Source organism: Chinchilla lanigera, unplaced genomic scaffold (assembly GCF_000276665.1).
Source record: "Chinchilla lanigera isolate Chin_1 unplaced genomic scaffold, ChiLan1.0 scaffold00068, whole genome shotgun sequence".
Taxonomy (NCBI): Eukaryota; Metazoa; Chordata; class Mammalia; order Rodentia; family Chinchillidae; genus Chinchilla; species Chinchilla lanigera.
In genome coordinates, this window is record NW_004955469.1 from 9,820,875 (window position 1) to 9,839,637 (window position 18,763).

General features: G+C 38.6%; 2 protein-coding genes across 7 annotated transcripts in view; one reads left to right on the top strand and one right to left on the bottom strand.

Annotated features, from left to right (window-relative positions):
- Rbks (ribokinase) overlaps positions 1-10,523 on the bottom strand; it is a 96,847-nt gene extending 86,324 nt beyond the window's left edge. For 2 of the 3 annotated variants that reach the window (XR_001236972.1, XM_005400521.2), the window contains exon 1: positions 10,146-10,253. Coding sequence is in view for 1 of the 3 variants with exons in the window: in XM_005400521.2 (XP_005400578.1) it covers positions 10,146-10,234 (89 nt within the window). In the remaining 2 variants the exon portion in view is untranslated. Of the gene's footprint in view, positions 1-10,145; positions 10,254-10,434 lie in introns of those variants that run through there. The other variant, XM_013522606.1, reaches the window with a different exon arrangement.
- Positions 10,524-10,613: 90 nt separating this feature from the next.
- The window catches only part of Bre (brain and reproductive organ-expressed (TNFRSF1A modulator)), a 415,144-nt gene continuing 406,994 nt past the window's right edge, over positions 10,614-18,763 (top strand). For all 4 annotated transcript variants that reach the window (XR_263443.2, XM_005400518.2, XM_013522605.1 and 1 more), the window contains exons 1-2: positions 10,614-10,722; positions 13,477-13,617. Coding sequence is in view for 3 of the 4 variants with exons in the window: in XM_005400518.2 (XP_005400575.1) it covers positions 13,490-13,617 (128 nt within the window). In the remaining variant the exon portion in view is untranslated. The remainder of the gene's footprint in view (positions 10,723-13,476; positions 13,618-18,763) is intronic.

The following is an 18,763-nucleotide window of genomic DNA, read 5'->3' on the forward strand; positions in this document are numbered from 1 at the left end:
AGCAGGCGCCCGGGAAGCGGTGTGGTGACGTGCTCTGGCCTTTGGGCTGGCCACCACGCAGTCAAGGAACACCATGCCATACATAGAGAAGTGCTGATACAAAAGGCCAGCCTGAAGACGTGCATGGACCATTCCGACATGCAGAAACCTCTGGGAAAACATGCCACATGGCAGGTCGCTCTTGGCCCTGCCCTTGAGAGCCAGAAAGGTCTGGGGTCAGCAGAGGAGCAGCTGATGAACAAGGACCCAGAGAACACAGGAGTACCGATGCCCGACAATTCAGAGGTGGAGCCGACTGGGGACGCGGGAGCCATTTGGAAGCTGGAAACCAGGAGGACCTTGTGCAATAGCTGGGGAGAACTCCCCCAGGGGCCATTCTTCCCCTAACTGCACAGGCTGCGGTAGAGGAATGACTGGAGCTCCAGAGAGGTCTGCACCAGGACTTCATAGATTACATGGGTGCCCAATATTCAAATTTTGAAGAACCGCCTTCATGGAGAAGGTACGTGTCTACGTTACCTGCCAGAGACACTTTGTACCTGATGGTGCTGAGACTGACTAGTGAGCCAAGAACTTCATCCACATGTTCCTGCCACCGGTGTTGATGGTTGGGGCAAGGACACTAAGTGGCTGCAGGATCCCAGTGTGCTAGGAGGCTGGAGAGAACACCCCTCTGCTTTCTTAGACAAGAGGCATTGATAAAGCATACTTCCCTGGATCCCAGTTCAGCAGAGGGACAAACTATTCTTACAGATAAGTTTATTACTCAGTCAGCCCCAACTAGTAGAAAAAAGCTACAAAAAATGGCTTTTGCCCCAGATAGCTCACTTGAGATGTTAGTAAGAATTCCCTCCTCAGTATTTTATAGCTGTGAGGAGGAGGAGGTCAAGGAGAGAAAACAAAGAGACCGAGAAAAAACAGCTGCCTTTGTTGCAGCACTAAGAGAAACAGACCCTAAGTCTGATTCTTGGGGTCCTGAGAAGAACTCGCTGACTACATTCATCTGCTACTGTTAAAAGCCAGGCCACCTCAAGAGGGACTGCCCTAAGAAGCCCCCTGGGTCATGCTCTGACTGTAAAGGTGACCACTAGAGGTCCGACTGCCCTCTGAAGTGAAGGCCCCAGAGCTCAGACCCCTCCTACCAGCTGGTCCAACAGGAATGAACGGGCCCAGGGCACACTCTGCCTTCTCCCTCTGGCCAGACCGTTATCTTCAAGGAGGAGCCCTGCGTAATCATGACTATAGAGGAAAAAGTAAACAGCCTATTGCTGGACACTGATGCTAGGCTCTTGGTCCTTCCTTTCAATCCTGGCCTTCTTGCCAGCTGTCACACCTCAGTGAAAGGAGTCACTGGTGAGGAGGTAATCCGCTATTTTTCACAACCCTTAGGTTATAACTACTTGTTAGATCTTTCTTGCATATCTTTGTTTTCCTGAGAAACCACTTTGAAGATACCAACATATATTACAGCAGCCACTGATAATTTCCTACCAATCTGTCCATAACTCTGTAATGTTTCTATTGTTCCTATGCTATTTCGTAAATGGATGTATGTTTATTACTATGTGTTTTCAACAACAACCATTGAGAATAGTCAATGATTATTTAATTAAAAAAAATATATAAATAAGCAAGGCATATTAGAAATCCAAAGAGCCATGGTCAGGGAATTTCTCTACAATACATGATAGTCTAAATCTCAGAAATCCAACAGAAGGGCAGAACTTAAAAACTGTTAAAGAAAAGGAACAAATCATTTATAATGGGAAAACTCATTAAAATTACAGCAGACTTCTCAACACAAATCTTAAAGGCAAGAAAAGCTTAAAGTATTTCAAGCCCTAAAAGAAGACAATTGTTAATTTACAATCATATATCCTGCAAAACTATCTTTCAAAATTGATGGAGAAATAAAGTTTTTCTATGACCAGGAGCATCTTCAGAAATTCATGATCACCATACCAGCACTCCAAAAAAAATTATCAAGGTTATGATAGAGACCATGTAACCAACAACCAAAAAGCCTAACAGAATGAATACAGTAGGCAGGGTGAGTAATTAGAGAAGGGAAAAAAGGGAACCAGTAGCAGGAAAACAATGCAATGATAGGAATAAGTCAATACCTTTCAATAATAACTCTCAATTACACAATCAAAAGACACAGACTGGCAGACTAGATCACAAAACAAAATCTGGTTGTATACTGTATAGAAGAAATACATTTAACTCAAAAAGAAATTCATAAATGAAAAATCAAAGGATGGAAAATAATAGTCCATGTAACAGGAGCCTGAAAATGAGTATGAGGAGCTATCCTATTTACTGAAAAAGTACATTTCAAGCCAAAACTGATCAAAAGAGGCAAAGAAGGTCACTACATATTGGTTAAGGTAACTATTTAACAGGAAAAGAATTATACACTTATATGCATCAAACATCATCATACCTGACTTTATAAAGCAAACACTACTGGGTAGAGAAGATCAGATAAACATCAACACAATTATAATGGGGGACCTCAATACCCCATTGTCACAAATAGATCAACTAACCAAAAAAATCAGCAAAGAAATATCAGAGTTGAACCAAACTTCTAACCAACAACAGAAAACACATTCTTCTTCTCAGCAATTCACGGACATTTCTCCAAAACAGATTACATTTTACCTCATAAAGCACGCTTAAATAAATATGAAAGAGTAAAACATTCCATGCATATTATCAGATGAGGGGGCTGGGGACTTAGCTCAGGGGCAAAGCACCTGCCTGGCAAGCACAAGGTTGTGAGTTCAATTCCTGGTACCGGAAGAAAAACGAAAAACAACAACAAAAAAACATATTATCAAATGATAGTGCAATGAAATTAGACATCAATGGCAAAAAAACCCACAGAAATTATGCAAACACGTTAAACAATACCTCTTGAATAATCAATAGGTCACAAAAGAAATTAGTTCCTAGAATCAGATGATAATGCCAATACAACATACCAGAACTCAGAGGACACAACAAAGAAAGCAGTAGGAAGAGGGAAGTTTGTATCTGTGAATGCCCACATCAAAAAACAAACAAAAAAGTGAGTTCAAATAAATAACCTAATGATGCACCTCAAGGTCCTAGAAAAACAAGAACAACCCAAATCCAAAGCTGGCACAAGGAAGGAAATCATAAAGATCAGAGTAGAAATTAAGGAAAAGCCATTTCTGACATACCATTTTGACATATGGCAACATCATATTAAATGCAGAAAAATCCAAAGCTTTCCCTCTCAAATCAGGAATCAGACAAGGATGTCCACTACCACCACTCCTGTTCAATGTAGTACTCAAAACATTAGCCAGAGCAATCAGGCAAGATAAAGAAATAAAAGAGATACATATAGAAAAAGAAGAAGTCAAATCTTCATTACTTACAGATGACAAGATTCTCTACAGAGAAGACTCAAAAAAGTCTACCAAAAGAGTCCTAGAATTAACACATTTTCAATGGGCCTGCAATTCATGTGTTTTGTGGTTGGGGGGTTTGAACCACTGGTGGTACCTTCATGACTATCCCACTGGGTGGCTTTTTATTAATTTTATTAGTAAAAAGACCTATAAAAGTGAATACATCCACTTTTGGGACAGTTCTGCATGGTACCACTGGTGGCTGAAGTTGCCAGGAACCAAACAGGGCAATGTAGGAGCATACAAAATCAACACACAAAGATCAATAGCATTCTTGTATAACAATAATGAACTTCCCAAGAAAGAAACTAGGAAAACAGTATCACAATAGCATCAAGAAAAATTAAATACTTAAGATTAACCTAACCAAGGAAGTGAAAGACCTCTACAATGAAAACTACAGTCCACTGAAAAAAGACATTAGTGGGCATGTTAGAACTGGAAAGGTATTTCCTACTTTAGATAGGCAGAACCAATACAGTCAAAATGTCTGTACTTCCAAAACAGATATACTGATTTAACACAATCCCAATCAAAATGCCAACAGCATTCTTCATAGCTAGAACTACAGTAAGCAAGTCCACAATTCCACGATGGAAGCTGAAGAGACCTAGAATAGCAAAAACAGTCCTGGGCAATAAGAGCAAAGCAGCAGGCACGGTGGGGCATGCCTGTAATCCCTGCACTTGGGAGGGTGAGGCAGGAGGATTGCTGTGAGTTTGAGGCCAGCCTGCACTATACAATGAGGCTCTGTTTAAAAAAAAAAAAAAAAAAAAAAAATGGCACCAGAAGAAAAAAAAAAAAAAGGCAGCAAAGCAGGAGTCATCACAATCATGGACTTCAAGTTATACTACAAAAGCTACAGTGACATAAACAGCATGGTATTGGCAAAAAACCAGACATGTGGGTCAGTGGAACAGAACAGAGGATGTAGAAACAGCTCCAGGCACATTTAGCTAGTTGATCTTGACAACAGGGCCGAAAACTTATGCTGGAGGAAATATAGCCTGTTTAATAAATGGTGTTGGGAAAACTGCGTATCCACATACTGAAGACTGAATTGAGACCCGTATCACTCACTATGCATTAAACTAAAATCAAAATGGATCAAAGATCTAAATGTTAAAACAAAAAAAATCTGCTGCAGGCTAAAAGAGGTAAAACTCTTGAATGGGTGCAGGCAGGGAACTTCTCAACAAAACCCCAAATGCACCAGGGCTGGGGATGTAGCTCAGTGGCACAACTGCCTGTCTGGCAAGCACAAGGTCCTGAGTTTGATCCCTAGTACCCGCCCCCCAAAAAAAGAAAAAAGAAAAAAATAAAAGTCACGACTCAACAAATGGGGTCATATCAAATTAAGGAGCTTCTGCACTGTAAATGAAACCAACAGAATGAACACATTTCTCATGGATGACTGTTTTTAATATTAAGAAATAGTTATAAACACGTTTAAAATACCAATTAAAATGATTGGCAACTGATAAGCAATTCTCACAAACAATTTGAGGAGGAGAAATAATGAAGGATGATACATTTTTTTAATACTGGAAAAGTATAATTTTGGATTACCATTCCTTTGGTTTTTATTTTCCTGAAAATGTGACTGTGAAAGATGCATGTATCTGTGTATATCTTCTTGTTTTTGGAGTGCTGTGGATTGAATCCAGGACTTCACATATGCCAGGCAAGTACTCTACCACTGAGCTACATCCCCTGAAGGAGAATTTTCTGATCTAAATACAGTATTACAAGTCAGGAGGCTTTCGGTGGGATCCAGGTTAGAGAATACCATACTGTATCAAACACATACAACCCTATATATTTATTTATTTACAACCCTTTCTAGGTAGCAAATATATATATATATATATTTATTTATTTATTCATACATACATACATACTGGGAATTGAACTCAGAACCTTGCACTTGCCAGGCAGGCTCTTGTGCTGCTGAGCTATATCCCCAGACCACAAATAATTTTTTAAAAAAGTAATCTAGGTCTAATATTTCATTCACTTTGGGTGTAAAGGCTTCTAAATTCACTTACTGTACTATCCAATTAAAATCTTTTCAGAATTAAGCAATTATTTCCTGATTTGCCAAGGATTACATTTAGATTCTTATCTCTCATGACATCACTTTTAAATGGATAGCGTATTGGTTGACATCATAGTTTACTGTCATGGAAATATATTTGTACTAAGCTTGTCTCAAAGCAAGTTTAAGGGGTACAGAGACTGAGGGAAGAAGGAAATAAGCTATGTGAAAAATATATCCTCTAAATGTTGAAGGATCCCAGGAGTTCAGACCTACAGTGATCTCATCCTGTCTCATGGTTTTAAATACTATCTATACACTGATGACTCCCAGATTTATATCCAGGCTGGTCCTCTCCTCTGGACTCCAAACCCATATATTTGTCTTCTTGACCTCTTCAACTGGGTGTCTAATAGGTACCTTAACCCTCACGTTTACCCTGAACTCCTCATACAGTCCTATCCCCACCCCATTGTCTTTATTCACAACAATCTGCATCTCATCTCAACATCCCTTTCTAGTTGTAGAAGAAGGGATGTAATCATTGACTTATTTCTTACTTCTCAGGAGATCTTTTCATCTCTACCTTAAAGATATACTAATCAAAAGATGCTCATTTTGTCCCATTTTCAGTACTTTCAAGCTACCACCATATCTTGCCTAGATGTCTGTGATTGACTCAGAATTTGTCTCCCCACTTCTGCTCTTGCTTTCGTCATATTCTCATATGGGTCCCAAAGCAATCCTATTGATATCTAAGTCTATGGTACTCCTCAGCATAAGTCCTCCGGTGGATTTTCATCTCATCCAGAGTATGACCCAATGCCCCTTAATCACATCCCTTATTCTTCAGTTATATTAGACTCCTTCAGTTGAACAGCGCCTTTGCATATGTTATTCCTTCTGCCCGGAGTTCTCTTTCCCTAGCTATATGTATGGCCTGCTTCCCTTTCTCTTTTAAGCCTTTACTCAAATTATCTTCTCAGTAAGACTTTCTATGGCCAGTGATCTGAACTTAGTACCCACATCCTCCTTTCTTGCTTTATTTGTCCCTGTAGTATTTAACATACCATGTATTTTGCTTATTTTTACTGCTACTGTTTATCAGTAAAATGATACTGGCACATACGATAAACTCAGTAAAAATTAGCTGAATGAGTAACTGAAAAATGGATATGGTAAGAAATAAGGACTACTGAGAACACAATTAATCAAGGTCTAGGAAGCACACATCTAAAAAAGGCTCATTATAAGTTATGGGTTTTCATCAAGATGTGTTTTTGACTAAAAAACAGGTTTTTTTTTTTATTTCTGCAACATGAAACTGTAGAGATTAGTATTCAAAAAGGAAGAAGACAATGATAAATATAGATGGGTATTATAATGTCCATTGTTTGCCAGGTCACATGAGCTCATGATTTTCAAAATTTATTACTATGTAGAACATACTATTCATAGCAAGCTGAAATTAGCAATGAAAAAAGTTGTCCATTGATTGAATTAGCAGTGTCTGACACATAGTAAAGTAATTTATAAAGAAAGCCAGATTTGGATGCCATCCAAAGGGTTTAGTTATTTAAGTAGTCTTATTTCTAAAATGATTTTACAGTATAGCCCTGGTGTCCAGGCTGGTTACAGTTAAATTGAGAAATAAATAATAATGAAGATACTACTTTTAGATCTGAGAACTATAAATCCTTAGTTGTTATTCCTTATCAACTAATAAGATAAACAATGAATGGACAGACTACAAACTTTCAAATGAGGTGTACATGAAAAGGGCCATATTACTAGACAGAGTCAGAGGTAGAATGACAGAATGGAAAAATAAGTATTAGGGGATCTGGGTTCCAGCCTTCATTATGTGATTAGGTATGAGCCTTTTAAGCTCTCTTGGGTACCTCATCTGTACAATGTGAGGATGAACCTTTTGGTAGGATTCAAAGGTTCCCTTAAAGGTATCATAAAATTTTTTGACTTCAAGTTTAATCATTGTGGTAGAGAGAATAGCATGTCCCACCCAAAAAGATGTTCACATCCTAATCTCAGAACTGAAATACGTTTTTCTACAGCAAAGGTAAATTAAGGTTGCTAATAAGCTACTGTAAGGTAAGTAGATGATTCTGAATTATCTGGTTGGTCCCAATGTGATCACAAGGGTTCTTATAATGGCAGAAGAGAGAGCGATGCCATGTGAGAAAGACCTGACTGATCATCCTGGCTTTGAAGATGAAGGGGCCATGGCCAGTGGAGGAATGAGGGCAGCTCTGGATGAGGAAAGAAAACAGATTCTCTCCTGCAGCCTTCAGAAAGGAGCCCACCCTCACCAACACATTGATTTTAGTCCAGTGAGAACTATGTCAGACTTCTGACTTCCACAACTTCAAGTAATCAATTAGTACTGTTTACGCCATTAAATTTGTGGTAATTTGATTCAGCAGTACTAGGAAAATATCACAAACATGACATGTATTGTAACTAGCAAAGTTGGACCCAAGACTGTCACAGATGGCAGCGTTTTAAATAAAAATCCTTTACTTAGGTATTTTGTAAAGATCTTTCCAGCCTAGGGAATTACTAGAGAGTCTATGGGGTGGGGGGAATAAAATTTTTACCGATGATTCATGTAAAGCGTAGGAATCTGGATATTTTGTAAAGGAAAGAAAATGGCAAGGGATGACAAATCAGAAAGGTTATCTATAATGTACGTTTCTTATTTTTCTGAGTCTCAGTTTACTATAAACAGAAAGGCTGAGATGAGTAATCTCTAAATCTATTTCTGAAATAAGATTTTAAAATCCTGACAGAAAAGGGACCTTTGATACCACTTCTCCTAACTAACCTAAATTCTGAAGAGTAATCTTTTTTATTTGTGGTAGTGAGTATTGAACTTAGGGCCTTGTGCATGCTTGTCACACACTCTCCCACTGAACTATACTCCCAGCCCTAAGAATTGGAAAGTACTATCATTATTCTTAGTATCTGATGGTTAAGGTTCATGGAAGCTCTTAGTTTGCTCTCAAGAAAATGTTTCTGAATTTTAATCCTGAAATTTTTTATTCTAAGCACGCACTCTAACACTAAGCTATTTCCCTGGCTCCTAAAGTTTTTGTTCTTGACGGAACTATTTCTAGAGTAAAATACATGCTATATTTAAAAAAAAAATTATTAGTGCACACTGGTCATATAGATTGGTGAGTTTCATTTTGGCATATTCATACATATACTCTGTTTTTATATAAAATTAAACAACACCGTATCTTTTCTTGGAAGTCACTGCTAGTAACATCAGTTATTATACTGGGCTCTTACGTTGGTGATGCTCTAGATGGGATCTGCCAACTATGGCCTGCAAGCTGCTTTTATAAGCATAATTTTTAAAGGACTGTTTAAAATAATGACCTAAACTATACATGACTTAGCCTGAAGTATTTACTGTGTGGTCCTTTACAGGAAAGTTTGCTGACCCCTGTTCTGGAAAAGATGTATAGGCCTCTTTACCAAATGTATATAACTAAATCAAAGCTTATGCTCTGTCATTAAAGGAAGCGTGCCCATTGTAGCACAACACCTGACAACGCAGCAGCTCAAATATTTGTGGAAAAACAAAGGCCACTGGTGAAAAAAAAATTTTGTTGTTGTTGTTGCTATACGCTCTCCTACTCTGTCACAAGTTTTTGTCAATGCCTGTCCCTTCAATCTCTCTCCCGTTTTACATTTCATCTTTTAAGTATTGGTTTGGAATTTTGATACAGGTGGGTTCAGTGACTTATTTTGATTGTCCTAAACCCTTTTTATTTCCAGATTTTTGTTATCCTTTGGGAAAAGTAAGTTTAGGGATAGATGAGTTCTTGTTGTAGTATACCTAAACTTTAAAAAAATAATGTAAAATAGCATTATACCTCCAAAGCTGTTCAGTAATGTTTTAAAGTGAAACAATCTGAATGGCAGGATTATTTTGAAAGTCTGAGATTTCTTTCTACAATGAACACAAGTTACTTTTATGTTCACAAAGAGATTTCCATCAAAAAAAAAGGCAAGTCACAAGGTTCTCTCCTTTATTCTCACTGACCTATCTCAACTATTCTCATACGGTATATTTTCTATCGTTATTTGGTCACAGTTTTTTAGTGGGTGTAATATTGTGCTTGTGGATTTTTCTTTACTTACACTGGGGTTACCATAAGGTAACTCATGGCTACAATAGTACTGAAAATAAATTGTAACTATAAAATACTGCAGGAAAGCCAATCAATGGGGTGAAAGGTAAGAGACGGTCGTTTGGCCCTCCTGCTCAATTTTTTATTTTATACAATTAGCTTAGATGAACAACGCCCAATTTGCACAGGTTATGGTTGAGAAAACATTGAGTCCCCACAATAACTGTTTGCGTAGGCAAAATGAAGTGGTCAAAGTCAACTGACTGGTCCTGGAGGAATAGGCGCAAGTTCATTAAAACCTTCCCTCGACTGTATATCCTCTCACTTGCCATTCACCTTTACAAATTCAAATTTTGCCTTTGCCATGTCAGAGGAGGGCTGTGGGTTAGAGGCCCCGGCAGCGGCCATCCACGGATACAAAGTCGGTCCCCCAAATCGCAGCACCCAGGCACTGTCCCTCCGCCGCGAGCCTCGGGCCCTACCGACTGGCCCCCGACTAACCTGACCAGGTCTGTCATGCAGGAGCCCACCACCACCACCGCCGCCACCTCCTCTTCACGCTGCTTCCCGGGTTCCCCAGACGCTGCCATTGCTACAAGGTGAAGCCGACCAAACCGGACGCTGACCTTTGCCCTTTGTCCGACCCACTACCCAGAGACGCCGCTCCTACTCTCCCTGACGACACGGGGCTTGCACACGTCTACGCAGGTCGCCCACCCGAATGCCCGACATAATCTTGTCCACCAACTTCCCCGGTTTTTCCACGAATTGCCTCCCTGCAACGTCTCACTCTGCACAGTCCTGCCGATATCGCGAGAGTCGGCGTTTCTCTACCCCAGCGAGCCAGGCGCTGAGCGGGAACTTTCAGGCACCGCGGAGACGCCTTTCGAAGCGCCCGCCCAGGAGCAGTGCGGGAGCGCGCACGCCATACGGCTCCCGGAGGGGCGGGACGGGGCGTCCCGGGAGCGCGCACGCATTGGGCCCGCGGTGCGCGCGCAGGTCGGTGTGGTGGTCGGGGGCGCGCTCGGGTAACCTGTACCCCACGTAGTCGCCGGTTACCGATCGGACTAAGTTCCAGGTACCTGGACTGGGGCTGGTGCGGGGAGGTTGGATCCCGAATCGCACAGGTGGCTCAGAGAATCATGGTTTAAAATGGCCAGCGGGTTCGCCTCCTCTTTTTCTAGAGAAGGCCCCCATTTCAAAGATACCCTGGTCACCCTCATCACGCTAGTCTCAAGAACGCGCTCCCAAGGCCAGAGACTTTTTTCTCCACATCTGGCTTACCCTCTGGTCCCTAATTAAACCGCAGGGTTAATCCCTCTTTTTTGCTTGATAAGGGGATCATATAATTTAGGAGAAGGGAACGTGACCCTTTTCAGATGTTCCCCGGGGGAGGAGTGATTATTCTTGGGGTCTGAACTGATTTGCTTTTCCTGATGTTGCCCCTTGGAGAAATTGCGTCCCCTGTGTAACTTCCCTCGTGCGCCGTATGACGTTGACGTGACGCAGCAGGAGGCCACCCCTTTCCGTTCCGTGACGTCAACCAGGCACACATTTCCGTGTTTGTCATCCTAGCCTAATTGCAAGAGCCTGAACAGTGCTTCAGACGTCTTTGTTTTCCCCAGGCAGCCCACTGAAACACCTTATTTGACCTTATTTTTTGGGCAGCAAACCTTTGTAAAAATTACATTTTTGCCTTTTCCTTCTGTAGTACGTCAAAAATCAGGAAATACAAATTGCAGAATTGGCATTCAAAACAGTCTAGCCACCCAGAATTTCTGCCTATCTGGGATCTATTATAGGGTTGCCATATCTAAAAGTTATTACTGGATACCTTCCTCATCCATGTCCCTGTTCACTGCAGCAAAGGGTCATCCTCTCCGGCTGTTGCAAAATTTCTGATTTTGGAGTCAGTATACAGTATTTTCCTCACTTTGTTAGAAAAGTCACATCTCTTTATGATTGGAACATTTTAATGCTGGATGAGATCGTGCACTGAGAAAAAATAGTATTATGGCTGTTCTGAAAATAAAGACAAATTCATTCCCTTCGGTGTCATTGCAAAATCATGTCTGTTGCTGAATTCGAATAGGTTGTTGTCATCTTTAGTATGGTTTGCCTTCTGGGGCCGTTAGTGAATCATTCAGGCCAGCTTCAGCGGTAGGTCAGCCGTAGTCTAGTTTATTTCTAGTTGCAAAGCAATCATTCATTTAAAATCATTAGTCTGTCTTCACATTTTGCACGGTGTATGCTAAAAAAGTCACCTTGATGCTTTCCTCTTCAGTCACCGACGGTGTTAATGTTTACTTGAGAGGAAGATGAAAACAGTGGGCTTTTAAGAGAGTTCTGGGTTTGAATTTGTATTTTTTGAAACGGTAAAATGGGAACAAAATTCACCAGGGAACTGAGTTGTTGAAAGTGACATTATAGAGAGGGGTGAGTAATATGGGGCTGATAGTGAGAAGATATTGAGAATGTGTTGGCCCTGTTTCCTTTTTTTGTTTTTTAGAATTGAGAGTTAAAATAATAGTAGTGACTGTGGGAAGAAACATAATTTCATAATGGGAAGACCTTTTGCTTTTTTCTGTAATGAGTATTAGTGTTTTCATATGATCTAGATAAGCATCCCTTCAGGAACTACGACAGCAATGGGTAGAAATAAAAGTAGGAAAAAAGCCATCTTCGAAACAATAATATGGATTAGTATATTATTCAAAAAGAAACTAACAGTTATCCATATCATTTGCAAAATGGGAATTAAAATACCTGCCACTTTACCCAGGTTGTAAAGAGCAGCTACAATGGAAGCCATAATTGCCAGTCCTTTTTAATTTTTATTTTTATTTTGAGACAAGGTCTTGCTGAGTCACTCAGTCCCCCAGGCTGTGCTTGAATTTAAGATCCTGCTGCCTCAGTCTCCCAGGATGCTGGGATTACATGCATGTGCCACTATGCACATGATTTTTATGACTGATAGTACAGTGCACGAGATGTTTATTCTTACCTTCTGATGACATATTAGAATGGTGGGGGAAGTCATCTGCTGAAGGCCCAGAAGAGGGGCTTGTTTTATATTTTCATGAAGGATGATTTGAGAGCTAAAGTATAAAGCATTTACCCCTGCAAAGGTACTCCTGGGTATCATCACTATATACTGTGAAATATTAGTATTTCTTGAACTGTCACTGCAGTCCTTCCCTTTATCACTATCAGAAATGGTTAATTAAAACAAGTACTAGTTTGCCACATTTGTTTTAGCAGAGACTTGTAAGTTGTCATGTGGTATAACATCTGAAAACTAGAACTAGAACATTAGTTATTTGTAATTGTGAATGCCTAGAAATGAATGTGTTTTTGATGTGGGATTGCCCTTTCAGTTTGAGGAAGAAAATAGTAATGTGAATTGACTTATTTACCTCTGAAAGTGGAGGCTTTCATTTAGAAATCTATTAAGAAGAATTCATATACTTCCTCCAGCCCCATAAGTTTCCAAGTAATTTATGTATGACCTACTGGTTTTGCTTTCTATTTTTAAATATAAAGATTTCTTAGTGCCTTAAACTCAAAGACTAAAAGATCTATGTTATCCTGTTGTTTAATATTTGGATGTCTGTATTTTCAAGGTATGTAGATTTTTGCCACATCTGTTTCTCAGTTTTTGCTATCTTTATTCCCCTATGAATTTTTTTGAGAAAATATCTTCTCAATCCATAAATATTTTATTTCATTTTTTATTACTATTTTGTTTTTTCCTTTTAAGACAGGGACTTCCTAAGTTGTCCCTGGCTGGCCTTGGTAAACTCTTATCACTATTCTTTCCTTTTGCTTTTAGTGGTCAAGTTGAAATGTCCCCAGAAGTGGCCTTGAACCGAATTTCTCCCATACTCTCCCCATTCATATCTAGTGTGGTCCGGAATGGGAAAGTGGGACTGGATGCTACAAACTGTTTGAGGATAACGGACTTGAAATCTGGGTATGTATAAGAACTGATTAAAAAAAAAAGAACTGATTCAATACATGGACCAGAACCAATTCAACCTTTATCTAAGTAAATCTCTCATACCAGACTTACACAAATTGTATCCCACAGAAATTGTTTAGGTCATGATCTTCTCATATGGTGATTGAACTGGTTTAAAAAATTATTTATATATGTGGTACATAGATAAATGGTGTACCTCTAAACCACATCCTCAGTCCAGTTACATTTGGTTTATTTAGTTCTTGACATTTTATATTTCATGTTATTTTGTGTTGCAGGCTATTACTTTATGGCCAGAATGTTCATTCTGTTTCTGGCTTATCTCTTTGTGAACAGTGTGCCATGTGGGTTTTAGCAAGTGTGTTTTCCATTCATTGGCTTGCTTTCTTGTTTACTGCACTCCAGAATACAGGATAAGAATTCAGTTTGATATTCTGCATCTGACATCACTTGATAATCTCTCTTAATATGAAAATTATAATAGCCAAAATGAGTCATTCCTCATCATGAGGCTGAAACATCAAGATCTCATACCTAGAAATGATGCATAAAAAACATCTTATTTTGAAATAAAATTGGATTTACAAAAAGTTAGAAAAGTACAATAGTAAATCAGCATTCTTTCAATATTATTAATTATTCTACAGGTCCTATTTGAGTATTGCTGGTTTTCCCTTTCAAGTCCTTCTTTTGGGTCCAGAATCCAGTTCAGAATATAAATTACATCTAATTGTCAAGTCTCTTTAGTCTGCCTAATCTGTGACAGTTCCTTAGTCCTTCTTTGTTGTTAGTGACTTTGACAGTGTTAAAGATGTAAAATGTCCCTCTGTGTGGGTTTTTTTGATATTTTCCTTTCCTTCAGGTGAGAAATGCATTTTCCTCCCATGAATACTTTAGATCCCAGGGCATCAAATGAGGGCACACATGATGTTTCTATGCCTTTTTACTGGTATGTTAACTTTGATCACTTGATTAAGATTGTATCAGCCAGGTATTTTCCTATAGTAAAGTTATCTCATTTGTCCTTTGTGATTAGTACCTTGTGGAATAATGCCTGAGGACTATGCTTTTGTCCCTTTTCTCAATATACTTTTGTCCATTAATTTTAACATCCACTGAGAGTTCTTGTCTGCACTTGTTACTACTCTGGGGCTTGTCTTAGAGTGATTTTTCTATGTCCTTCATTTCTTACACATTTATTAATTTGAATCCCATTACAAGAAAGCACAGTCTTTTTTCCCTCAATTATTTACTCAGTCAATAAATTCTCTATCATTGGTTTATGTCAGTATGCATTTTTAGTCTATGGATTATAAATCAAGAATAGACAGTCCCTGGCTTCTGATGGTTCAGCTTTTGAGTTTTTGACTTTATAATGTGTGAAAGTCATGTATACTCAGTAGAAACTGTACTTGAATTTTGAACTTTGACGTTTTCTCAGGCCAGTGACATGTGGCCCAATCCTCTCTGCGGGCAGCCGCCATTCACAAAGGGAAACCACTGATGCACTACAGTCAGTGTACTGTGTTTTTAAGCTCTGATGTATCCAAGGGATTTTCAGTCTATTATATTTTCAATTTCTGAGGGGTTTATGGCAATGTAACCCCATCCTAAGTCAAAGAGCAGCTGTGCCATTGTCATTTTTTTGTTGTTGTTGCTTAATTGTTCTAGCTTCTGCCATTGGGGCTCTATTAAGTGGCTTTTGTGACTTTTTGACATATCCCCGTGATGTTTTCTTACTGGAAGTATTGCACTCTTGATATTCTTTTTAGTTTTCCTTGTTGGACTTTTTTCCCTTCACAAATCTTTCTATCTTTTGACTAAGCAGAACAAACACTTGGATATAAGGATATAGATTTCTGTTCTTCAGCTGTAAGATAAACAAGACTAATATACTTCTTTGGAATAGTAGGGTGCTTTTTAAAAGATCTGGCATTGTCTTCAATTTTATTAATCAAGTACTTATATCCATTTACTTTTTGTAAATGGACCTAAGTATATAAGTATCCATTTGCTAGTGGCAGGCATACGTTGATCCTTTTTATTTTTTATGGTAGTGGGGAGTCATACTGAGCTACATAACTGTTCTTTTTAGTTCTTTTATTTTGAGATAGAGTCTCAACTAAGTCGCAAGTTGCCCATGTTGGGCTTGAATTTGTGATCCTCCTGCCTTTGTCTCTCAGTGCTGGGATTATAGGCATGAGCCATCATGCCCATTTGTTGAGGGAAAAGAATGTGGTACAGCGTGAACTAAGATTAATAATATCAACAAGAATGAAAAAATGGGATAGGGGAATTGGACGATGAGGGATGGGGAGGGAAAGGAAAGGGAATTAAAAAAGAAATAAGCTATGGTATGTACTTGTACCCGCTCCCCAAGATGATTGTGAACTGCATTAACTGCCAACATGCACTAATAAAATAGAATAAAAAAAGAATGTGGTAGAAAGAACTCTGGTGGAGTTGATAGAAGGTAATTAAATTTTTTTTTTGCTTTGAATATAAAAGTTAACTATACATGTTAGGGGCTTTAAAAACTATCCTTAGAACAGTGAAGGGTTGACAATTGACCTTTGAATTTTTTTACTGGTTTAAAATTTTGTGCCAGGTACTCAAGTAACAGGTCAGATACTGAGACAGGCTTTCCAGCTCGTAAATGGTGGTAGGAAGTAGGGGTTGTAAATAACAGATCATGCTTAGGATTCATTCAGTCTGAATTTCCTGGCTATAGATAGGCTAGATATAGATTGGTGCCTCTAGAGCATTCTTTAAATAAACTTTATATCTAATTGAAGTCAACAGGGTTAGATCTCAAGAGAGTATTTTCCAGTGGCCCTTACTGCAGAAAGTAGATTGATAGACTTTGTTTGCTGTGTTCATTTCTTGTCATTTGTTGCTTTGACTTTGGTTTTGTCTTTCTGGGACCATGAAATCAGTTAACGTTTCTTCTAGGTCTGAAGATAAAGAGATTGTCAAATGGTCTTAGGGCATTTCAACTTCATACCTTTTCTTATTTTCCTTTTTAAATTTTTATTTTTTCTTTGTGCTCTGACGTGTTTTTTGAATATATTTTTGAAGCTTTAAACTGTTGGCCTTGTATTCTCTTAGCTTAATGAGAATACACCTAATTCTGTCTACCTTCTTTTCCTTTTCACCCCAGCATATCTTGTATTTTACTGTTTGAGTCACACCCATTATGGATTTTCTCCTTTTCTAGGAGAGCGTGAGCTTGGAGAAACAAAGGCACCTTAGGTGGGGAGTGAGACTCCTACTTATTTATAGCCAAAAGTGGCTAGAATTTTCTCACTGGATCTCAGTTCCTTTATTAAGGAGCAACTGAGTTAGATGACTAAGGCTTTTACAGGCCCCAAATCCTATGAAAACAGCTCAGAAGTCCATCAACTGATGAGTGGATAAACAAGTGTTGTATATCCAAAAATAGACTATAAATTCAGCCATAAAAAGGAATGAAGTACTTATTCATACTGCAGCAGGGATGAACCTCAAAAACATTGTGCCACATGAAAGCCACAAAACATCATGTCTTGTATTGTATGATTCCATTTATATGAAATATCCAGAATAGGCCAGTCCATGGATCTTGAAAGTAAATCACGGGTTGCCAGTGGCTGAGGGGATTAGGAAGTACCTGCTAATGGATATGGGGCTTCTTTTTGAGCATGACAAAAATGTTCTAAAATTACATAGTGGTGATGGTAGCGCAGCTCTCTGAATACACTAATACAACTGAATTGTACCCTTAAGGGTACGTTTTATTGTATGTGAATTCTATCTTGTAAGGTAAAGCTGTTATTTAAAAAAAGAAACTTGTGAACCAGGGATGTTTACTGGCTTGAATAGTTAGGAAACAGAAATACATTTTTCTTCTTGAGCTTATCATCACAACATTGCTTGCAAGATGTTAAAGACCTGATGGGACTGGTGGCCAGTAGACTGGGGACTGCTTTATGTTAGATGATATAAACCTGAATATCCTTCTCTTATTAGTGTTCTGAGAGACCAGTTAAAATCATGTTGCTTCTTTTCTGCAGATTTCCTTTTGCATGTTCCCAAATTCTTCAATGTTTAGTTGAATGTCTTAAGTACAAATAGTGGAACTAATGAAAAACTTGAAATAAACTCACTGGTCCTGGCCCTGGCCCTGTCTGGGCTAGTTCTGCCTAAGAAATATTTGAGATTGCATTTAATGACATTCCGTATTATGGCAGTCACCTTTTCATAATTATAATGAAATAATTGAAAGAACTTAGAAGAGAAGAGGTTCATTTTAATACATGGTCTTTTGAAGGACTTTCAACATTTAAACTATACCAAGTAGTTATGGAATTTACTGTTTTTAGTTGTAGAAAACAAAAATGCCTTAATCTGCATTAACAGAGTTGCTCTGCAGAAAAGCATGTGAAAAACCTTAGTTCAGAGCATTGCTGAGCATTTTTAAGCTGATGTCTTATTTTATTTTTAAAAATTAACAGGTACTAGTTGTACATGTTCATGAGATTTGCTGTGGTATTTCTGTACATGCATACAGTATGCATTGATCATATCCATCCATCCTTCTTCTACCCTTTCTCCTGATTTCCTGCCCTCATGCACCCTTCTGACTCTCTAGTAGTAATTCTTTTACTTTCTGGATGACTTTTGTTTGTTTGTTTGTTTCTACAGATGGGAGAGAACATGGGATACCTGTCTTTCTGTGTTTGGCTTATTTTGCCTAATATGAGATTCTACAGTTCGATCTGTTTTCCTGCAAATGATAGGATTTCATTCCTTTTTATGTTTGAATAATACTTCATTGTATAATGTAGCATGTTTTCTTTATTCACTCATCTATGATGAGCACATAGGCTGATTTCATATAGTAGCTTTTAGGAATAGTATTGCAATAAACATAAGCATACAGGTATCTTTTGTGTGCTGACTTCATTTCCTTTGGATATATACCCAAGAGTATTTTCTTTAGGTTGCAGAATCATATGGTAGTACTATTTTTAGTTTTTTGTGGAATCTCCATACTGTTTTCCATAGTGGCTGTACTAATTTACATTCCCACCATCAGTGTATGAATTCATTTTCCTCTGTGTCCTCACCAGCATTTGCTTTTTTTTTTTTTTTTTGG